Consider the following 24,015-nt stretch of genomic DNA (forward strand, 5'->3'; position numbering starts at 1 on the left):
CTCAGACGTGCTGCACACCTGAAGAGTTTTTTTTTTTGTTTTGTTTTGGTTTTTTTTTTGTTTGTTTGTTTGCTGTTGTTGTTGTTGTTTTGCAGTTGTTTTGCATACGTGCACGCAGCCCATTTTCCCGACTGTCTCCAAGCACCAAACTGTTTTTCACCCCACTTACTTTCCAGAGATTCCAAACTCTTAATGACTGAGTGAACGTGTGGTGCAGATTGCAGATATGGCCCCAGGGGAAAGAAGGGGAGTGTGTGACTGCAGAGAAGCGACGCCCAGCCCGCATCCAGATGTTTCATGTTTCCCCTCCGCGCTCTTTGGAGAGCTCTGTCCTCCGAGCAGCGGGGAAGCCCTGAACGCACCGCTTATTGTCCATGGCACCGGGCTCGGTTAATAGGACGATTGTTTTCCGACTTTTTGTGTAAGGTGTTTGGATTTTGGCACTCTATTTTTTGTCTGGACAATGGACAGTGGCAAAGGGAAGAGGCTGATGGTGCTGGGGATTCATCTGCTGTGGCTTTTTTCAGTGTATGTACCCGGGTACGCTGCGCCAAATGGAGGGGACGGTGAGTTTCCAAAAGTGTCACTCATACACAATACACAGGTTTTATGTGTGGGTCTGTTTCTGTGTAGTTTGGAAAACATGTATACATGTATATTGGTAGATGTAGTGCAAGATGAAAAGCACACAAGTCTTAAGTTAATTAAGAAAACATTAGCAGCAAAATATGCACCAGAACTATAAAAAACTAATTTCGTAGGTTTATATTACATTTTACTCCAATTGAATGGATTATGTTAATGATAGGATCAGATGTAAGAGGTATTCCAGAGTTGTGGATGTGACCATTTATACTGCCTCCAAGAAAGTATAGTCAAAATTCAGCGTTTTATACTATATGTATATTGTCTAACATTGTAATTTGCAAAAAATATATCTAATGTTGTTAGGTAAATGTAACTGGGTAAATGTGTGCCATATCCAAACAAACAAATCCACTTAAATGTTAAATTATGGTTCACAACTCCATTCAGGTTTAAAGATCTGTATCCCATCGCTTTGAGGCAGACTGATCAGACTGGCTGTATTACAGTGCTGTGTTCGAGGTCAGCGAAGCAGCCATGTGTGACTGCCTGATGAATGGCTTCATTCTGATTCCCTCTCTCACAGACCTGCACATCACAACCCAAAAAGTGCAGCCTCATCCTCTATTAGACAGAGCATGACCTCGTGCAGTATAGATGTGTCTGTCACAAGACTGAGTCTGTTTTATCTCCTTCCCAGTGATTGACCTTCTGGCAGCTCTGAACACGTCCCGCCACATCAGCGGCGTGGCCAGAATACAGAGTGCCGGCAACATGATATACAAACTGGGCCCCAGAGCACCCTACTTGACCCTCCCTCCAGAATATTCCCAGTTGCTATTGTCTAACCTCCATGGTGGCATGGGGGTATATTTTGTGGGGCATCAGTCATCAGGCTCCAGCGCCACTCTTTTTTCTGTCTCTTCTCCGTCCTCACCCATTCTCCAAATAATCTCCTCCACCCTTGATAACACTCTACGTTTGGACTACCATGCCGGAGAGGGAGCTCGGGGCCTTGTCAGCTTTCAGTTCCCTCTGAGAAACCCCTTCTCCAGGGATGACTGGGTCAAGTTGGCTGTGAGCTTGGAGCCAGACAGACTGGTTTTCTTTGTAGACTGTCAAGAAGCTGTTGTTGTGCCGATGAAAGGTAAAGAGAGGCTCAACTTGGAGCTGCCTCAGAACATTCTCATCACTCTTGGCAGCACACCGCGAAGGAAAGCCACCAAATTTAATGTGAGTTTCAAGTAGCAAAAAGGCAACATGAGACCTGCCTGAACTCATTTATTACGAGTTACAGGATGTTATGTGGATTTCTGCATTTAGCTGTGAGTCACTTCATACATTTGACAGAAATCTATATGTTTATGTTGACCAAAGGTATTCTCTGTCTATGAAACAAAGTCACGTCCTGTTCCACATGACAAAATTAATGCAATGCTACCAAAGCAAAATTATTGGGGAAAAAATTCCAATCAAATTTGCAAAGGTGACTTTGTAATATTTTCTACCTCTTTTGAAAATTGACTCTACACAGTACAACAAAGCACGTGAGCAAATCTGTTTCTTCATAAATACAGGGACAATTGAAGACAGCTGAGGTTTCGATGAAATCATATCCAAGGCACCCGTGGCACTGTGACAGCATTACAGGTAAAAAAAAAACAAAACAACATTTTCTATCTGTGGATAATCATCTCTGTACTTTTGTATTATAGGATGATTTTTGCCATGTGATGAGAATTTATTGTGCCCCAAATGTTTTAGGTTTCACCTCTTTTCATTTCCTGTTGCTTCATTCTCTCTCTTACTGACTCTGATAAATTATTATGTTTTGATTTTTTTTTCTGGTGCGCAGAATTTCAATAATTTTTGTTAGAGGTCATGAACTGTTCTGTGAATGAGTAAATCAATTTGTCGTGAACTCTGAATAGTTAGGCCCTCCTCTCAGTCTTTCAGAGCAGCTCTGGGACCACCGTGGTTGATGAGCATGCAATCATATCATTTTGCCCTCAGAGACAAAGTCTCCCTGACTTTGTTTATTGCTCTCGCTGTAGATCTTAATTTTGACATTGTTTTTCAGGATGTTTGTTTAGGCTCCAGCTTGTCCTCTTTTGCATCAATCATCTCCTCCTTCATGTCGTACCAACTTTTTCTTTCTTGTATCTCCAGATGCTCTCCCTCCATCTCAGAACACAAACACCCAGAGCTCAGGTTCTTGGACTGACAGCAGTCAAACATTTCAGCAGGGTGCTTCCCCCAGTAAACCTCAAACAAGACACACACAAGTGGGAAAGAAAAACAGCCACTCTCCAGACATCCAGAGTGACCAGCTACAGAGAGGTCTCATCTTGGGGCATCCCAGATCCCCTCAAGTAATAACGTCTTTTTCTCGGGTCCAGAGGGATGAGAGACTGAAGTATCTAGAGAAGAGGGTGGCGGAGCTTACTCAAATGCTGAACATGTGCAAAGCTCAGGTAGTCACAGTATTTCACATATAAGTAACCTTGAAAAAATATACAACGACAGCATGGCATAGTTTTGTTTTTTTTTTTCACAACAGAATGTAGAGCTACAATCACGCCTAAAGTACCAGGAGGGATGTGATTGTGTGAGGCTGCGATGTGAATGGGAGGGACGTGAAGTGGATGACGGCCAGCGCTGGCAAACTGATGTCAACACTGTTTGTATATGCAAATCTGGAAAGGTCACATGCCAACCCAACACCGGAGGTAAATATGTTTGTCTGTCAAGTCTTTCTGCCTGAGTGTTTCCAGCTCCATCTGTTTTCTGCCTGTTTCACACACACATGAGAAACAGCAACCTGACGCTAACAGATATTCAAATGGTGTTAACTAGCTAGTTTGCAGATGGCTGCCCCTCTCCCAGATCCCTGTATGTCTAGTCCTTGTCAAAATGGAGGTGTATGTATCGTCTTGACCTCTGACCCCAGGGGGTTCGACTGCTCATGTCCCCCTGACACCAAGGGACCAGTGTGTCACAGGCAGCTGAGACAGGTATTTCTGAGCCAGACTAGAGTAGTAGATTAGAAAAGATTTGAAAAGTGCATTACAAAACATTAAAATGTCAATTTCTGTTTGGTCTGGTTTTTATGATTTGTGTTGTGAAAATGCATGAATCTGTTCAAGGCTCTTTCAGTCAGGCTAGCAGCAGCTGGAGTGATGTCCTGACTGGGAGTGTTGATTCAGACTGAATTATTTGAACAGCTATTATCTGAAATGCCATGAGGCCACAAGAAGGTTAATTGTAAAAACTTTGGCAATACCTTAACCTTTAGTGGAGCACCATTATTGGGTCAAAGTTTCAATTTGTCCAATAAATGGATTCAAAACTAAATGTTTGCTACACACATGACATTCCCATCAGCCTCAGCTGTACTTTGTGTTGAAACCCAATCAACAACTCGTTATTAGCACGTTTGCACATGTCGCACATGAACAGCTTCATAGAGATGCTAGCATGGCTGTCGTCTCCTATTGAATGTGTGTATTTATATGTTTTGTCAGTTGCATCTAATTTAGATCTTTCATTTGTTTTGGTTTAAAGATGTGTTATGTTAACCGGCAGGTCTCCAGAGCTTTTCAAATGCTTGAGGTGGGTCACAATCGCAAATGAAAACTGAGGTTGGACACCCCTTCCTTTAAGTGTTTCTATAATGATCTTATAGTTTCTAATAGCATAAGTGTCTTTTCTTTAGTAATTTGTTCGTACTTGCTTCGTTACGTGACTAATCAAAAGGCCTGTCCTAGTATAAAGGTGTAGTCAGACATTTTGAGAAATGCTCTTATTTCCACAAAATATACTGGTCTCTGCACTGAGCAGCGCTCGCTACATCCAAATGCTAGAGCTAGGCTATTTTTTAGTTCCTGGCTGCAGCTTCATATTGCAGAACTCTCATTTACCTTTCAACAAAGTTGATGCATCTATTTCTCAAAATGTGAAACTGGCTTCAGTGTTTGTAGTTTGTAGATCAGGCTTGTGGTCGCTTCGTTTTATTTCTTGGTTGGCTTTGGCCTGCTGCATTGGCTGAGCCCAATAGCAGTGCTTCGTTTTACTTCACTTCCTTGTCAGTACTGGCTATGGGCATTGCAGTGGGGTTTAAGGCTGGGTAAGAGGCCCTGTGTCCCCCTTCCCACTTCTAGGCATGTTTGGTACCTAAACCAGAAAACAACTGTGAAGGAGTGCGGCCATTGCAACGCCGCTGGGCCTTTAATCCTACATCTGGCCTCTGTGAGGACTTCCTCCACTGCCCTGGAAACAGCAGCAACAACTTCCCCTCCTTTAATGCCTGTAGGGAACAGTGCATGTTCGGAGCCTGCTGCCTCCGCAAACCAAGGCAGGGTCGTCCCATGACCCAACAGCGTTACACTCAACATGGACACAGCATGTGCTCTGAGGACAGGACTGCCAGCGGCTATGAGCTGCCTAATCTGGAGCATGACACGTCATATAGCAATATAGACTTCAACTATACTGAACCGGAAGATCTGAGTGGAAACCACAAAAGGATAAACTGCTGCAATCATCTCAGTTTCACTTACACTTGTGATTACGTCACTTTGAAACAGTGCCAGGCTCTGGTGAAAAACCAGGCTGGAGAGACACAGGCAGTGAGCTTTGCTCCTGGAGTCAAGTGTTCTGTCATGAGATCTGGTGGAGGTTGCGGGTGCCTCTCCCAACACGAGCTCTGGAACTTCGGGGAAAGAGTCAGCCAAGGCCGTGAAGTGTGCACATACACAGGGAGGGGCAGGGATAACTGTGCGTGTGGACACTTGATCCAACGGAAAGAGATTAGAGACCTCACACTGAGAGAGATGCGGGTGTACCAAAGGGCTATCAGGAAGCTCTACGCCAGGTCAGGTAAGACTGCAAATCTAAATGTTTTTGCTTCTCAGTGTTTTACATTTCATAATCTGCCTTTTCATTCTAATTATGGATTTTGTTTGTGTGGATTTAGCTTTGTGGAAGGGCTTTGCACTGCTGAGAGCTGAGTTCTCCCCTCAGGCCGGTGATGCCGCTTTCTTTCTCCCCTGGCACCGCTACTTCCTGCAATTAGTTGAGAGCGAGCTGCAGTCTGTGTCATCATGCAAAGTGGCGATTCCATATTTCGAATGGACAGTGGACTCTGGGTCAATGAAGTCCTCAGCTGCCTGGCAGGCGGGTTTCTTTGGAGGAGATGGGGAACCTGACTTGGGCTGCATCCCACATCATCCTTTCCAGGGCTCAACATCCCATTCCCACTGGTCTCCCTGTCTCAGACGAAGATTCAACTCCTCGGTTTGTCAAACCCTTTTTATTCATTTTTCAGCCCATCTCCCATTTTCTACACTGTGCGGCTTTTTCAAATGTATAGCTGCTAAAAGTTTGTATGTAACTGATTTCTGCTGCTCCCTTTAGGTCTGGCTGCCAAATGCAGTGAATCTACAGAGGACTTTAAACCAGGGAGACTTTCGGTTATTCTCCCAGTCTCTGCAAATATTTTCCGGCCTTTTTCGACTTTGGGTCGGGGGCGACATGGCTTCACCTTTGGCTGCTTATGACCCCTTATACTTGTCACACATGGCATTCATGGACAAGCTGTGGGTACAATGGCAAGAAAAACATCAGCATGCATTAAAAAGACAAACTTATAGTGATGATCCTGCTCAGAGCTTCCAGTACCCTGCTACACAGAGACATCTGAAGATGGACCCCTTTGATGCCACCCCCAATGATGTGATTTCCTCCCAGCAGCAGATGTGTGTTGTATATGTGCCCATAACCATTGGCGCACCTTGTAACATGACGAAATTACAAAAACACCCACAAAGAAGTTGGAAATTTAAGAAGAGTAATATTGCCAAAGACAAACACTCACAGTATCGTTACTTTGTTTCTGGGGCTTTTGAAAGCAGTGGTTTTGACAAACATGGCTATGACCGTGATGGTTACGACCGAAGTGGTTGGGACAGGTATGGCTTTGGCAAAGATGGCTTTAACCGGGACTTTGTTGATAGAGATGGATACGATGTATCTGGGTTTAACCGCTATGGGTTCAACCGGTCCAATGTCACAATGTTTGGCATGCATAGGGATGGGTTGTTTGTGAAAGAAAAGACAAATGAGCGTAATGGACAAGAAAGTGAGGATGGAGAGACACAAGAGAAGGAAAAGTTCATGTCTGAGCTCTTTGGTGACAAAGGCTACAGTGTCTTTGGGTTTGATCCATTTGGCCTGGATTATGGTGGGTTCGATGCATTTGGCTTTCAAACAGATGGATATGACAAGGACAGATGCAACTGGTTCTTCGATGGACCACACTACATGCGCTTCTACTTCCATACGCAGCAACACTTGATGTCATTGAGTGACCAAGCTCTGAACCGCATCACCCGTACCTGCCCTCCCATTACCTCCCTTCCCACACACTGGGCCATGCTGGACTGGATGGACTTTGAGCCTGAGCTGGGCTGGCTGCGACAAAATAAGCCACAAAATGAGAATACTATTGTGGCAGCTAAGCAAACTGAGAGCAAGATATGGCTTCCAATCACACCTGATCACAGGTATTGGCAACACAAGAAACAAACAAAAAAAAAAAAAAAAAAACGACACTGCCAACCATTTACTGTTAGATGGTTATTATGGCTTGATACGTATTCATAGGTTTTTGTTTGGGAAGCGCATTATTTTAACATGGTGGTGGCACAGTTGATAACATGGCTGCGCCCTAGACCGAGGAGTTCCCCTAAAACCTTGACATTAAAATTAGACCTTGTAGTTTCAGATCAGTGCTTTTCCACCTATAACAGTAAGTGAAACAGTTGTTTTTGAGCTGCAAAGTCTCAGAGTCAGTGAGTAACATGATTGTCCCTAAAGCTTTGACATTACTGTGCTCAGGCAAATCCTGTTAGAAGCTTATGAAATGTAACAATCCAGGAGCCATCTGGCTTTATAAGAATAACATAGCAATAGTTTTGAAATAGCAATTTAAATCCTTTCAAAATCAAGTTTTTTGGCATTTCAACCAATGTTGTTATACCCTTTCCCTCAAAACACGACCTATAGGTTTTGTTTCGAGCTCCACTGGTTCAGCGGCTGTCCCCTTGGCTCTGCTCCGATCTCCTGCCCTGACCTCTGCTATCAGGCCCGTTGCCATGGTTACCCAGAGGCTGTCTGTCATATACACAATTGTGGTTCTTGCTTCACAGAGTGGCGGGATCCAGAAACTGGAAACCATGTAATATGCCACGACTGGTAAATGATGGACTGTCAGCCAAAAACAAACGAAGGAATAAAATATTTTTCGCAGCAGTTAATGGGAGGATTAATCTGACCGATATCGTCTCTGCGAGAAACAGAACGCGCTTCACTATAAGGAAAACCCTCCTGAAGGAACTGACACGGGAAATATTTTCTGACAAAGACTCTATGGGATACTACGTCTTCTACGCATCTCTGTCATACCTCTAGTGGTATCTGGCATCATGTATTGTGTTTTCAGCTACAAATATCTACACTAATCTGGATATGCCCGAATGGGCTGAAACAGAAGAGCTGAAATTTGTTGACAGCGGGGTGTCTAGATCAAGTATCATTTTTAACTTCTGTTAAATTTTCAAATGCTGGCAGCACAAACAAAATTCCAAATATAAAGCTATAAAGCTCACAGTTGGAATAAGTAAGAACCCAATTTGGGTATTTTAATGTCTTTCATCTCCATGTTTTGTTTCCAAAGCCCTGAATATTACTGTTTTAGGTTCCCTATCACTTTCTATTTGTATTTGTGGTCGACAAATATGCTGAGCAAAAACCCTTTAAAGAAACTGGTAACTACCTTCCAAGGACCAAACTGCAAATGTTAGTGAGTGTTTAGCCAAAAGAGAAGCTCAGAACGGAGTTGAATATGATGAGTATCGGCGTTAATGTTGATATGTGATGCAATGTTGGTAGAATTTAGATTTCAAATGAATGTTAATGCTGTTAATGAATGCTGAACATGTAAGTAGACAACTTTGCAGATATATTCACCATGTTGACTATGAGAGGTTTGTCTGCGCTGTGTTCACAGTGTGATATAACACACACCATGCTTAGGAGTACACCGTCTACCTCAAGACACCTCCTCTGTCACTGTCTCTTCTTATCCATCCACTGTCTCCCCTAATTGTTTCTGCATGTAGGCCAGAAGACTCCAGTGGCATCCAGTTGATATAAACTTGCAGACTCGCACTCCCAACACACACTTTGATCTCATGCACGCTTGGTTTGCTAGAGGAAATGCCTGTTGGCTGCTGGCGCAGTAGGCAGTCTCACTGGCCTCCCTCTTACTCTGTGATTATCGCCTTCTGTCACACACAAGCACATTGTCTCTGTCCTCTGAAGAGTCATCATTAAAATAATTATCTGCTAAAATGTCCAAGCTAAGTGAAAAAAAAAAAAAAAAAATTACTATTTGATGAGCTCCCCGAAAGCTTTTGATGCAGTATTGCTCTCCAGTGTTGGAATAAGCTGCTACACTGTAAACAACATTTCCTAGCAAATGAACATAAACCGCCACAGAATCTGGGGTGGGCCGGGACGTCTTCCAGAGGAAATCCTCAAGGAAACTGTTACCCCTTCGGGTTTTCTGCTCCCCCTTCCTCCCACAGTTAATCTCTCTCCATGTTAATAGACTAGCTGGAAGGCTAAGTGCACTTCTGGTTGTGGTTTAGGACCATAAAACATAGGGTGGAAGAGCAAACATACGTACATTACGTCAGAACAATGCTTTTCTGTCGTGACTGGAGAGAGAGAGCCAGATGTTCCCTAGTGACCTGCAGAAAAGGGTAAGAAAAGGTGGAGGAGAGGAGCAAGACTTAATGTAATGACTCAAACTTTCCACTCTTTTATTGCTTAAACTGTCAGTTCATACTCCTGAATGATTGTGTAGACTCACACGTGATTGAAATATATGCACTAAAGACTTTTTTGTCTTCTTCAGGCTGTGAGCTGGATGGTCTAGTTCACAATGTGTCCTACGACGTTGACGGTGACTGCTGTCAGATATGTACGTCGAAGGTGAGTATTTGACGTACACTTACATTAACACACAAACAAGCATTTAATGAGCATTTAATCATTGCCTCTCATCACTGTCTGTCTCTCTGCCTCAGGGGTGTAACAGGGAGTCCTCCCCCATGCCCTGCCCTTCACTAGACTGCGCAGAGAGAGAGACTGTACCTGGAAGCTGCTGCCAACAATGCAAGAGTAAGGACACATCAAAAATATGCTCAATATGTTCATGACAGAGATAAATCCCTTCTAACTAAATGCGGTTTGGTTTTTAATGAGTCAGCTGTCAATGGCCCCAGAACAATAAAATAAACTCTAGTATGTCTTTGCAGGCTGCACCCATTTTGGTGTCCAGTATGAACACAAGGTCACATGGAGGCCAGAGGAAAATCCCTGTGATGTCTGTCACTGTTTGGTGGGTCTGATACTAAACATCTGCGAAGGCGTTCATCTTTTTTTTTTTTTCTTCTTTTTTTTCTTTGTTCTCTGCTGATATTTATCTGTCTTCTCTACAGGAGGGTCTTGTTCAATGTAAGAGGGAGCCGTGCCACACCCCTTGTAACAACCCAGCTTCTCCACCACCTGGTTCCTGTTGTCCAGTCTGTCAAGGTGGGTTTCTTTCTTTGAATAAAGAAGCTAGAGCGTTCAGTGGACTGTGGAGAAACACTGCGTCCTCCCGTGTGTTCTTTAGGCTGTGGCGTGAATGGTCGTGACTTCCCTAACGGAAACGTGATCCCCACTGGAGACCGTTGTCAGGAGTGCACATGTGTGGTATGTCACTGATGAAAGGGATTAAATCACAGAATTTTTCGTTTGTTCCTCATCCATTTTCAAATATCCTTTTGTTCTTGCTCTACCAGAATGGAGATGTTGTGTGTGCACCCCCTCGCTGTCCTGATCTGTCTTGTCGAAACTCTGTGTCTCATGCTGGTGACTGTTGTCCACGGTAACAAACCCTCCAAACATCCAAACATTCAGCCCCTGAATGCCCCTGAACAAGCAATCAGCCCCTTTTATTCAGCTTTCATTTTGAATATGGTGGCGAAGATGAAAGATAAAAATGTGTGTGTATGTTATCTGTAGATGTGAGCACTGTGAATATGAGTCCCAGGTGTATACAGAGGGACAGACGTTCCTCTCGAGGAGAGATCCCTGCCTTCACTGTCGCTGCTCTGTAAGTACAGCCTGGCAAAGTTGTGAATCGCACGTACGTGAATTTCATGCTACTTGACCAGGTCAGGTTTTATAGGCAGAAGAAACCAAAGAAACCTGTCAGAATACTTGATTGAATTTGAGAACAGGATAAAGTGTCAAAATTACGGCATTTTTAGTCCTGACAAAGCTCTCAGCTTAGTTTGTGATAGCAAGCGTTTGCTTTATCAGTGAGACACACGTAATCCTTTACGATCTCGACCTATTAGGCAGGCGAAGTGTCTTGTGAGCGTGCGGATGTATCGTGTCCCACACCACGCTGCAAACATCCAGCCAGGCGAGAAGGAGAGTGCTGTCCCACATGTGATGGTCAGTGTACCTGAAAAAATTCTCAAAAGTAATTATAATGAAATGCCATATTTGTCAGTGTCTATTGAACACAAATGTCCCTTCTGGCTTTGACTGCTCAAGAAAACAAAATCTGTTCGTGTTTGTTTTTTCAGCATGTGAGTATGACAGGAGAACATATACTGATGGAAAAGTGTTCAACCCTGCCGGCAGCGGGCCGTGTCTGCAGTGCAGATGTAAGGTAAGTGCACACAGTCTCTCCAAGATCTAGAAAAACTTCAAGGTTGACTCTTCAGAAAATTACTGAATAAATATTTTACTTCATATCTCAAAAGTGTCTTAGAGCAAAATATAATAATTTTATATTGCTTGTGTTTTGGGTTTCCACTTCAGAGTGGGAATGTAATTTGTCACGAAGAGAAGTGCCCTCCTATCCAGTGCGCAACCCCGATTATAGACCCGCATCGCTGCTGTCCAATCTGCAAGAGTAATTATTCACACACACACACACACGCACGTACACATGTGCACGTTACATTACAGTATGGCAATATGACATTTTTCCTCGCCGTAGCATGTGTGTCGGAGGGAGTGGAATACAAAGAGGGATCCACTTGGCACCCTGGGGACCCCTGCACCAGCTGCACCTGTGTGAACGGAGAGACCCTGTGTTCACAAGCATCGTGCCTCCCCACTGACTGTCAGCATCCCACCAAAACTGCTGGTAAGACTGCCTGTGTGTGTGTGAGTGGTTGAGAGAGTATAGATTTTTTAGGCAGATGTCTATGCGTCCGCAGTGCACCATCTCTTTCCTTCATTTAGGCTCCTGTTGTGCCATGTGTGAAACCTGCACCTATAATCATCGTATCTATGACAACGGCCAGAGGTTTACCGACCCTGACCAGCCGTGCCAAATCTGCACCTGTCGGGTGAGCAAGTCTACATTCACAAACGTTGTCCTGTACTGTTCAACCAGCTGACAACCCGCCCTTTTTTTCTCAGCATGGCACTGTGAACTGTGAGAGAAGACCTTGTCCTCCGCTCAACTGCAGCAATTCGTACACTCCGTCCAGAGGGTGCTGCCCCAGATGTCAAGGTACACTAATTTATGATTCCAATATATGTTTCACCTTTTTCAGCGCTCAATAAAACATTTGTGTATTTTGTCAGACTGCTCTTATGAAAACCGTATATTTGTGAATGGAGATGCTTTCCTCAACCCTGTGAACGTGTGTGAGGAGTGTACATGTGTTAGTGGCAGGATTGACTGCCACCGAGCACAATGCCCTCAACCTCACTGTAGCGCGCCTCGACCTGGAACATGCTGTCAGAACAACTGCAATGGTAAGGAACAATGAAGTTATCATATAAATAAACATCAACAACTCTAACAAATTAAAATCTCACAAAAATCTCATGCATAAGGCTGCAGCTATGCTGGAAAAGAGTATGGCAACGGTCTGGAGTTTCCCCATCCGACTGATCCATGCAGGACATGCAGCTGCACAGTAAGAAGAATAATCCACTAATCCTCCTGTGCTGATCGCCTGTAGTTATCTCAAAGCAGGCTTTAACTTCAGTTCGTGTTACACTTGTTTCAGAATGGGAATGTCCAGTGTTTGATGAGGAGGTGCCCACCTCTGCCATGCTCCAACCCAAGTGTGGAGTTGAGAGACTGCTGCCCCCGGTGTCCAGGTCAGACAAGCAGAGAGAGAGAGAGGAAAAAAAGCCAAAAAACTTTATTTTTTTATTTTTTTATTTTTTTTTACTTTATAATTTATTATTTCCAGAGCGAAGAGATGTCCGTAAATGTAAATTAAAGTTATGCAAAAACAGGATCTTGAAAGAGTAATTGCATCTCCAAATCCAAATCGTGCAAATGGAGGTTTTCTGCAGTATCACATAAAGGCCCTGATAGTCGGTACATTGCAGTTCATCTCTTCGTTCTCGCCTAGTTATATGAGAAGCAGCCCATTTCTGTCTGTATGTTTTATTGAGATTTCATCTTAACTATGAAAAGATGTTTCATGTGGCATTCATCTCACTGTTACTTGGGACACAGAAATCCTAACAGAGAACACCATGAAAATCTGCAAGCTTATACCTGCCAATGATTTCCAGGAATCATTTAAATTCCTTTCACACTCCTTTTTGGCTAATGAGGAGGCCATGAATGGATAATGAGTTTGTAGAGTGGAGACGGTAGTGTTGATTCTTTTCACTGATGTTTCTTCAGTTCCTCCGTCGGACTGCACGTATGAACAACAACTTTACAAACACGCTGAGCGTTTCTACGACCCGACTGATAACTGTCGACTGTGTGCCTGCACCGATGGGACGGTTCAGTGTCAGCGCAAGACCTGCCCCTTCGCTGCCTGTTCCCACCCCATCACACAAGAGTGCTGCCAGACCTGTGAAGGTAAAAAAATTAAAAATAAATAAAATTCCCACAGTTTTGATATTGGATGCAGTTCTCCGTCCAGACTGCACATTTCGTCCTAATATTCCTCTTTTTACAGGCTGTCTATATGAGGGTCGGGAACTGGCTAATGGGGAGACGTGGAATGACGCGTCCGACCCCTGCGCTGTGTGTGTGTGCCAAGAGGGCTCTGTTAGGTGTGAAAAGAGGCACTGTCCTCCCGCCAGGTGTACACACCCAGTCCGGAGACAGTGCTGCTTGTCCTGTGACAGTGAGTGCTTGAAACATTTAATAACAACACGCCACGCATAAAATGTATACATGTCTCGGTCTTCTCCTTTCATTTTAGCTCAACGTGTATAACTTCCTTTATTTCTACTTGCAGATTGCCTGTTTAATGGTAAAGAGTATGCTGATGGCACGGAGATTTCTGATGAAAAAGATCCCTGCAATGTGTGTCACTGTTACGGAGGAGAGGTGTCCTGCTCACTGCGAGCCTGTCATGATGGTTGCAGCCATCCGTATAAACCACCAGGGCAATGCTGCGGAGAGTGTGAACGTATGTAAAGCGAAAAACCCCTCTCTGCCCACAGCCCTACTTTAGGATCGAGCTTTGATTGTTCATCAGCTCTTTGATTTGAAATGAATCACTCATTCTATTTTTACCGGTTGTTTACAGGTTGTTTCTACAATGGCTTGCTCTTCGCCAATGGCCAGTCCATCCCTGACGCAGGGAACCCCTGCTCTTTCTGTACCTGCCAGGTATGGAAACATACAGGCCTTCATGTGCACATTTCTGCTGGTTAATCTGTTCAGACAACGCATCATGCTTCTCCCCTTGCAGAGGGGCTCAATGCACTGTGTGTCGCATCAGTGTGGACCAGCTCCCTGCCCTCACCCGGTCACCGACGCGTGTGGCTGCCCCGTCTGTGATGGTTTGTACTCAGCGCAGCATGTTTGTGTGCTTTAGGTAAATAATTAGCGTTTTACTTTGTGTAGGTTGTCACTTCCGAGGCGAGACATTTGCTGATGGGCAGAGCGTCCCAAGAGGAGAGGGAGGATGCGAGGAATGCACCTGCTCAGTGAGTGAGATAGTCATTCAACTTTTTGCTCACATCATCGTCGCAGCAGCGGTTGTAAACCTGACCTCTTTTCCCGCACAGAAAGGTGAGGTGATGTGTTCGGAAAGAGGATGCCCGCCCGCACCATGTCCGCACCCGGATCAGGACAGCTGTTCGTGTGGAGTGTGTGATGGCTGCAACTTTAATGGACGAAACTGCTATAACGGGGAACGATTCCCACACCCTAAAAACCCCTGTCAGATCTGCTCCTGTGTGGTACAACGCCAACATATACATATATACATTCATTCACTATGCCTGTTTCTACTCTGACAGTCAACTAGAAACCCAAACCAACAGGGCTGAACAGGCAGCTGTGAAAAATGTGTAGCCCGCTTGTTTAGACGACAGCAGTGACTTGTTCACATTATTCAGAGTTTTATCCAGTGGACATTGAGAAGAACACTTAAAAAATCCAACATTAACTACACTTCTGTAACATAATCCGCTTCACAGCTTCACTACGCATCCGTAAATTAGCACTAAATATAGTATTTCATATTGAGCCTCAGACAAGTAGGCAATGGCAATCATACAGTGAGTTGTTGATAAACTCAAAAGTGAGATTTTTGGTGTAGTGTGTCTTTAATTTTATAAACATGGCCCAGTGAAGACATGACAACCGATTTCACTTTGTTTAAGATTAAACATAGATTCCATTCATCTGTTCATCAAATTACTCATGACATGCAGAAGGTCTAAATGTGTGTCTTTGTGTATAGGAGGGTAGTGTGGAGTGTATATCTGCTTCTTGTCCAAGTGTATCCTGTGAGCATCCAGCGACCCCCCAAGGAGAGTGCTGCCCCATGTGCACAGGCATTTGTGTCCATCAGGGGATAGAATATCAGCCTGGCTCCACCTTCACCTCCCCCTCTGATCCCTGCTCCACGTGCACCTGTCTGGTCAGTCCCAAAAGTCTTACTCAATGAAAAATAATTAATGAAATGTTAAAGTGATTAAAACCACTAGTTTGATTCAGTCTGTCTCTTTTTCCCGCTTGGCACTCTGTTTCCTTCTCTAATCAGAATGAAGTGGTAAACTGTCAGAAGAGTTCTTGTCCAGTCCAGTGCTTGAATCCGGTCCCTTCAGGAGCCTGTTGCCCCGTGTGTGACTCCTGTTTGTACGAGGGTGTCGTGTACTCTCACAGTCAAACCTTCACACCCTCGTCTAACCCCTGTTACCAGTGCACATGTATCAGGGGCACCGTCACCTGCGCGGCTGCTGTCTGTCCCCAAATAAACTGTGAAAGACCCATTACCAGACCAGGACAGTGCTGTCCTGAATGCCCAGGTACATGTGAAGGCTTACATGTTTCTCCCACGTCCTCCATAACAATTTTCAACTTGTCTTTGGAACCTCATTTTTAACCCCACATTATATATCCAATATTGTCAGACTCTCTAAAGAGCTTTAAAGAGGATAATAAGATGTAACTCCAGATATTCGCACATATTCTTTCTTTCACAGTTATCCAAATTATCATATTCATTGTGTATTCATAAACCATCAGATATTAAATTCTTTTGCAAAAATTGCTAAAATCACAAAAACTGATACTCTTAGAGCATAACATATTTTTGCTTTTATAAAAATGCTGTCTGCCTCATCTGTCTGTGATTTCAGTGTGTGTACTGGAGGGACAAGAGCTCCGTGAAGCGAAGACAGTGACCCTGAGTTCAGATCACTGCTCGACGTGCACCTGCCAGGTCAAATTTCTCCTGTAAATCTTTGTGTATTCCTTCCAAATCTGCGGCCTTCCTTATGTTTCAGTGCTGACCTGTCTGAGTCTTGCAGGCGGGTGAGCTGCATTGTACGTCCCCTGACTGTCCCAAGGTGTCCTGTATGCATCAGGTGACTGATCCAGGAGCCTGCTGTCCTCGCTGTCAAGGTAAATATGTCGCTTAAAAGTGCACTCACTGGCGGAAGCAGTTGGATCAGCGACTGTGTGCTGTTTCTCAGGTTGTATGTATGGAGGGGAGGAGCATCCAGAGGGCAGCAGCTGGTTCGCAGACTCCAGTCCCTGTATGAGCTGCATGTGTCTTGATGGGGTGACCACCTGCTCTGAGGTTCACTGCCTGTCTCCCTGTACCAACTTCATCAGCGTGCCTGGAGAGTGCTGCCCCATATGTGCTGGTGAGAAAATAAAAATCTAAAGCACATTAGCTTCAAGTTTCATTTTGGATTTTTTTATTTTAAATAACCATCAATTGCATGATGTTTTTAAATAGACTGCGTATTTGAGGGCAGAGTTTATGGACCTGGAGACAGTTTCCATCCAGCAAATGACCCCTGTCAGATCTGCATCTGTGAGGTCTGATTCATATACATCTGTAACATTGAAACTTGATTTTTACGTTTTTTGATTTAACTTGTTAATTTAGCGGAAGTTTGAATCACCTGACTTCCAACTTTAGAACTCAGAGAAAAAAAGCAAAAAATTATCATACATGATACTTCAATCAGTCATAGTTTTGTATTTTTGTTTCATAAATCATCAATAAAATATTTTTTCAACATCAGCTGTAAAAATTCAAGTAACAGTAGCAGTTGTAATCGGATGCATTTGTGTTTCAGGTAATGGCAGATGGAGTACAGCACCTGAAGTGTTATCGAAAGCAGTGTCCCAGTCTGGTCGACTGCCCTAAAAGCAAAATCTTGTTCTCTCGGCCAGACTCCTGCTGTCCTGTCTGCGCACGTCAGTGCTGAATATTAAGTGGATGTCATTTAATATCATATATTATTTCACTGTGCCCTTTCATTGAACTCTGCCATGTTTTTGTGTTGGTTTGTGTGTGTCTGTGTGTGTATGTGTGTGCGTTTAGAGCCTCTCAGTAACTGCACCTCTGCACTGATTGGCAATGAGGTGCTGGCCACAGATGACCCCTGTTTTACCTGCCACTGCAAGGTAACAGTGACAGTTACTATCAATGATCACAATGGTTGATCATTAAGTGGTCAAACATTTTTACCAAAGCTGTCTTTAAAAACAGAGTAAACTGAGTGTTAGTTTGACATCCCAACATTTTGTCTTCTTCTGTGTCTGTGAATTAGGACTTGACCTGGACTTGCCTACACAAGCAGTGCCTCCCGCTCTCTTGTCCTTCTAATGAACAGTTCATACCTCCGGACTCATGCTGTCCCGTCTGCAATGGTGAGATAAAATCACATTTGTCTTATCACTGGCCCTTTCAATGCTTTAAGGCCAAGGTTTCGCATTTAAACATCATTGTGTGGGTTCTCCTGTGTTTTACGCAGAGTGTGTGATTGAGGGTGAGACCAGAGTGGGCAACGGCAGCAACTGGACAGATAGTGATGACAACTGTGTAACATGTTCCTGTAATGTGAGTTCACATTTTAAAAAACAGCATTTGCTTTACCAGACAATCTGCTATTACAAAGATAAAAAAAAAAGCAATTGTAAAGAGATGAGAGATCTGATTACACAGACCACACTGATACAAGTTTACTCTCCTTGAGTTTATCACCTTCTTGGGGATAAATAAATTGAAAATGGTGTGATTTTTTTTTTCCTTGACTGAGACAAAAGGAAAGAAATATACAACATATCTGGATAAAATCAGAGCGCTGACTGTTTCAGGGGCTTCATAGAGCAACTTGTTTGCCTCCTGACTGTTTGAACTATCCGCCTCTAACTAAAGCAATCTACTCTTCCTGTATCCATTCTTAGTCAGGCCACATAGAGTGTAGCATTGAGGAGTGTTTGCATACAGTCTGTCCAAATGGCCAAAAACTGGTGAAGCTTCCAGGAAAATGCTGCTCTGAATGCCAAGGTACTGCTGCAAAGCTAATACAATGACCCTCATTGTTGCATGCGTTTAAAGTGTTGTTTCACAAGTTGCATTGATGCGTGTGTTATCTGTGTGTGCTGCAGACTCAAGAGTATCGTGTTTGCACCAGGGTACAGTTTATCACTCCAATCAACAGTGGGAAGTGGATGAGTGCACCACCTGTATATGTGTATCTGGAGATGTCCACTGTCGTACCGAACGCTGTCCTCCCCTCACCTGTGCAACAGTCAGTGTGCCAAACATTCAAAATAAAAGCACACATACACACAAACTATATGTCAGTGTCATCATAATTGAAAGTGTTCCCACAATGTCTTGCTGTTTAACCCTTCAGCCTGTGTGTGTGTGTTTGGTGTCAGGATGAGATGCCAGCAGTTGTCCCAGGTGTGTGTTGTCCTCATTGCCTTCCTCGTCCGGCCACCTGCATTGCCTTCGGCGACCCTCATTATCGCACTTTCGATGGCCGCATGCTGCACTTTCAGGGGGCATGCACATATATCCTGGCACAGGACTGCGAAAATGGAGACTTCAGGTGAGGAGGTCACCGTGGTTACCCAAACAAGTAGTATATAGTATAGACTCTATACTGTAGAGGGCAGAAATCTGTGACTTGATGATGGAAGCAGAAATAGTTTGGTTTCCTTAAAAAAAAAAAAGTGGCACTCCCTCTTTTAAATTCAAGCCAAGTTCCTCCCCACATGAAATCGTGCCCTCAACATCAACATCAACAAAAAATAAGTGTTTTTGGTAAAGAGACAAATCTTTTTATTTTACATTTACATTTTTAATGAAATGCTCAAGTTCAAAGTCTTATTATTTTTTTTCTGCAGTATTCATGCTACTAACGATGATCGCGGGCGTAAAGGAGTGTCCTGGACCAAAGAGGTGACTGTGTTTATAGGAGACGTCACAGTGCAGCTCCTCCAGGATCGGGCTGTGAAGGTTGGTGTGTCCAAGTTTCGCGAATGATTTTGTGCATGTTTGTTCATGTTTCACATCCACTTACCCACATTCTTTACTTTCAGGTTAATGATGAAGTTGTGACGTTGCCGTTCCTCATAGAACCGTTCATCTTTATTGAACGGCAATCCAACACCATCTTAATCAATACGAACATCGGCCTGAAGGTTCAGTTTTCTTCCTCTCTATGGATGATTATATGACCAATAGACTATCAATTTGTCACATTGACTGACCCATCTGCTCCATCTTTAGGTGCTTTGGAGTGGTCGTTCACACCTGGAAGTGAGTGTACCAGGCTCCTATAAAGGCCACACTTGTGGTCTCTGTGGAAATTTCAACAACTACCACCAGGATGATCTCCGAATGCCCAGCGGCCAACTCAGTCAGTCAGAGTCAGACTTTGGCAACAGCTGGAGGGTAAAACAAGGACATGGAAGAATGAAACTGAACAAACAGGCAGTTTCATCTTGATAGCAGCACTGTTTGTCATTTTAGGTCACAAATGGGAGCCACTCCCTTTCATCCTGTCGACCTGGTGAGGATGTCAACCCATGTAAGGATGCCGGTTACCAAGCCAAGAAGAGGGCAAATGCTCGATGTAAGGTCTTGAAGTCTGCTGTATTTAAGCCCTGCCGTCGCGTGGTGCCCCCTGAGCCATGGTATGGAGCCTGCGTGTATGATCTCTGTGCCTGCGGGGCCAACAGTGATGAGTGTCTGTGTGATGTGCTGGAAGCCTACGCCAGTCAGTGCAGAGAGGCTGGCGTCATCCTGCAGTGGAGGAGCCCATCGCTCTGTGGTGAGTGAAACACAGGCTTGTAGGTCCTGTAGGCTTATTGTATTCACTTAATTCACCTCTTGTAATCATGACTGGATACAATATGAGTCCATATAATCAGCCAGAATTATTCCAGTTTCGAGGAAAAGGTGGATATACTCCTTTTGTTCTGTAAAGACTGCTGTCTATACATTCAGGAATATATCATGCAAAACATGATATATTCCTGAATAAATAGACACAATGGACTCAAAACATGTAGCCAACTTATAACAAAATTATGCAAAATAATAATGACGTGTGTTGAGAAAGAATCTTAATGATCCACATTGCAAAATGACAATAATAAATCTTGTACTGGCATAAAAATATATCGTAATTAGATTTTACTTCAACTACTCCAACTGTGATGTGCAACAGTATATTATATCAACAAATGTATAAATTCCTCCTGTCATCCGACACCAGCTGACACGCCAGTAAAGGTCAGCAGGTCAAAGACTTGGGCCATAATAGCTCACAAGGTCCCTTCAAATGTTTTTCTTTTCTGTGGCTGTCTTTCCCAGCTGTGGGCTGCCCAGTGGAGAGGGGCTTTGTGTTTGATGAGTGTGGCCCCCCGTGTCCAGTAACCTGCTTTAATGTGGACGTGCCGCTGGGGGTGATAGAAAGCCACTGCTTCAAGCCCTGTGTCCCAGGCTGCCAGTGTCCTGCTGGTCTGGTCCTACACAACAACTACTGCATACAGCCTGAGAATTGCCCCAAAATCATCCACGGCAACCACACATGATTCTTTAGCTGCTCATTTTACGAAGTGCACTTAATTTGTACGCACACACATGCACTGTCCCCACTGATCATCTACAACCCACATAAGGATGCATCAGCCATTTGTTACTGTAAACTGTAGTCTGAAATGGAGAAATTTGCTGACTAGTTAACCTGTGAATTCTGCATCTTGACTGAAGCAAAATAATGCATTTTGATGTTTATATAAACAAATTATATTTAGCACTGAATGTTTATACTACAGAAGAGTCTTTCATGTTCATGTCACATGTCCCATGCAAGTTGGCTTTTTTACACATTTAACAAATATTAAGTGGTTTAAATTCTATTTACAGTAAAAAGAGCATTTACTTAGTCTACAGGTTTATTTCAACGCTGTGCAATATTGACTGTGTAACTCAGGTGTCCCTTTGTTTGCCTCCATTTTACAAATAAACTAGTTTCACTAATAATTCTGGTGTTTCATTTTCTGGGTAAAGAGGGAGCTCAAAGTCATTATTCATCAAAACAGGGATGATTTCATCTCATTTTATGGGGCTGCCATTTTCCAATTGAATTCTGTTTTGAAATTTCCTGGAAATAAATATGCAATTTAGTATGAAATATAGTTAAAGAAGCCCAAAATCAGCATGTTTCGTGATTATGCAATGGGTCAGGTAAATGTGCAAAAATACGAAACAAGTCTATATATGAAGAATAAAGTATACATTCCACCAAGGAAATTATTTCAATCAACAGTTGCTTATCAACTGGACTAACAATGTTCAGATGTGATTGCTTTTCTCCTGAGCTGTAATAGTTGTCTTGCTCTTTCTGTGAAATTTCTGATGAATTTATTAGGAGTAAATAACAGAGGGCAAAGAAATACATTTATGGGCTGGGATCCCCTTCGCTGGCAGTTCAGTGTCTCTGAGAATATTTCACACAGGTGTAATGTGTCACGTGGTCATATCACGTCTCACTCTCCCTTTCACACTGTCACTTTTGTTGCTTGGTAACCTGATCCAGCTGTTGTCCAGAGGATTACTGTAACCATAGTAATCACCTGTATAATTTATCACCCCATAGTGGTGAAAACATGGAGCAGGTAAGACGCTTTGACGTCTTGTGAAAATTAAATTAGTTTTCAATGGGTAAAATTAAACTAATGCCCTCATGTTTTCTTTCCAGGACTGTGTCGCTGGTCTGTGCCAGTCTCTGGGCAAGCCAGTCGGGGCAGAGTTTTCCTCTGAAGATGTGAGCCTCCTCTTCCACAAGGTGTTTCATGTTCCCTGCAGTAGTGCTGAAGCACATGCAGCCATGAAAAAGGTAACAACTGAGATAAAAAAACGCCACCATCATTGAGGCATTCATCTTTACATGTCACGATAAAACAGTCTTTCTGTGTCTGTCTCAGATTGCAGGAGGTGACAGCTGGTCCTGTGTTGGGGAAAATGTTCTTGATGTTCTCTTAGAAATTGAAAGGGAGAGGGAAAAGAAGGAAAAGGTATGATTAACCATTCTTTCCTGAATCTTACATGATAACATCTGAGAGACAGGAACCAGAGTATTTTGCTTTTATTGCTGAGCATTAATATATTGTTACCTTCAGCTTTACTGGGACCTCCAGCTGCTGGATGTTGGAAGTCTCAGCACTGCCGATGTGATCTGCAATCGAGTTATCATCAATCCTCATGTGCGCCAAAGTGAAGACCTACATTTTTTTCAAATGTCTCACGGTTCAGTTGCAGGAACCTCACACACGACTGAGAAAGGCAGTTCACAGGTAGGCGTATTGCAGTGTAGTAGATACTTTCCTGCTTGGGGGCAGTTGTGCTGTTTATCATTACGTCCCCTTTCGATTTTGTCACACACAGATGGGGAGGCTAGTGGAGAGGAATGAGCTGCACAGGAGACTGAAGGTTTCAAAGAGGCTTATGAAAGCAGCCAGGCAGAGATGGATCAGGTGACAACGGTTTATTTAAGATGAAAAGTTTCTCAATTCTTCTAAACTCACCTGTCCTGAATATTTTCCTTTGGTTATGCAGAATACTTTGAATCCCATAGGGGTCCATGTGACAGTCCATAAAGAAATACTTTTTCTGAAAATAAATACTGAACTCAACTACATTTAGGTGTGAAGTAAAAACTAAAACATAAATAACATTTGAGGATACCCTCAAAATATGATGCGCAGCTCTCAGAGAGGCTTAGCTACAGGTCATATCTGATGTATGTCAGGCACACACCAGTGAACTACAACAAGCAACAATGCAGTTTATTTCTGATACATTTCAAAGCTCTTACTAGAAACTATAATTTTCCACACAAATTGGAAAATGTGTGTGTTTATCTACTCAGATTGGTGTTAGAAGGTGTCCAAAGCATACTGGACTCTCCGCGGGAGGATCAAAGCTTGACAGGCAAAGGTCCAGCCTGGGGCTGCGTCTCCCTCTCTGACGTCCTGCTCCTGCTGGATGTGAAGTATGATGTCATGACCCGCTTGCTTTATACAGAAATGCTTCAGGAGCACCATAGTAAGGGAAAGACACATCGCTTTCACACAGAGTAACCTCTCTCCAACTTCAAGTACAACTCAAGATGGCACTATATTTCTTCTTTTGCTGATTCCACAGCTCAACCTGTCTGGGAAAACTTGCCACCATGGCGACAACACAAGGAGAGGGAGGAGTTGGAGGACCTCGCTGAGGAGGTGTTGGAGTCAGCTGACATGGTTTGTTTGGCTGAGCTGCCAGGAGCATTAAGGATATACAGGTGACACGCATCCACCGAGATTTTACTGTAAATTTTATTTCAAATTAAACTTAATGCATGAAATCATTTTCACAAGCTGAAGATAAAGGACAATATTTATTGATCACAGAACTCATGACAATTAGTTAGAAACTCAAGTATACTGCATTTTGTACTGTTATGAACAGAAAACCTAAGATCAATAATGTATAAAAGACAGATAGTCAAAATCTAAATCAAGTGACTATAATTTTCTTGCAGGGCCAGGCTGGG

General features: G+C 43.4%; 2 protein-coding genes across 2 annotated transcripts; both read left to right on the forward strand.

Moving 5' to 3' along the window:
* Positions 1-289: 289 nt before the first annotated feature.
* kcp (kielin cysteine rich BMP regulator) lies at positions 290-21,455 on the forward strand. The gene is made up of 46 exons (XM_029522481.1): positions 290-566; positions 1,286-1,818; positions 2,163-2,235; positions 2,755-3,059; positions 3,146-3,314; positions 9,566-9,642; positions 9,738-9,831; positions 9,969-10,051; positions 10,152-10,245; positions 10,328-10,407; positions 10,497-10,582; positions 10,720-10,810; positions 11,058-11,157; positions 11,292-11,377; positions 11,530-11,623; positions 11,711-11,860; positions 11,959-12,065; positions 12,139-12,232; positions 12,307-12,480; positions 12,562-12,644; positions 12,738-12,831; positions 13,373-13,555; positions 13,656-13,826; positions 13,941-14,114; positions 14,235-14,317; positions 14,400-14,490; positions 14,555-14,637; positions 14,719-14,892; positions 15,399-15,578; positions 15,702-15,966; positions 16,300-16,382; positions 16,471-16,564; positions 16,636-16,809; positions 16,905-16,987; positions 17,251-17,371; positions 17,499-17,581; positions 17,728-17,827; positions 17,932-18,017; positions 18,365-18,467; positions 18,569-18,711; positions 18,845-19,017; positions 19,316-19,427; positions 19,511-19,612; positions 19,701-19,865; positions 19,944-20,244; positions 20,790-21,455. Exons 1-46 carry the CDS (start codon positions 464-466, stop codon positions 21,008-21,010), a joined length of 6,318 nt encoding a protein of 2,105 aa, XP_029378341.1. The 5' UTR covers positions 290-463; the 3' UTR covers positions 21,011-21,455.
* Positions 3,324-9,557, forward strand: LOC115056224 (uncharacterized). Its single transcript, XM_029522505.1, has 4 exons — positions 3,324-5,463; positions 5,561-5,880; positions 6,001-7,148; positions 7,651-9,557. The coding sequence occupies exons 1-4, from the start codon at positions 4,908-4,910 to the stop codon at positions 7,841-7,843; spliced, it is 2,217 nt and encodes a 738-aa protein (XP_029378365.1). The 5' UTR covers positions 3,324-4,907; the 3' UTR covers positions 7,844-9,557.
* Positions 21,456-24,015: the final 2,560 nt, after the last annotated feature.

The sequence above is a fragment of the Echeneis naucrates genome, chromosome 16, assembly GCF_900963305.1.
Source record: "Echeneis naucrates chromosome 16, fEcheNa1.1, whole genome shotgun sequence".
NCBI classification, from domain to species: Eukaryota; Metazoa; Chordata; class Actinopteri; order Carangiformes; family Echeneidae; genus Echeneis; species Echeneis naucrates.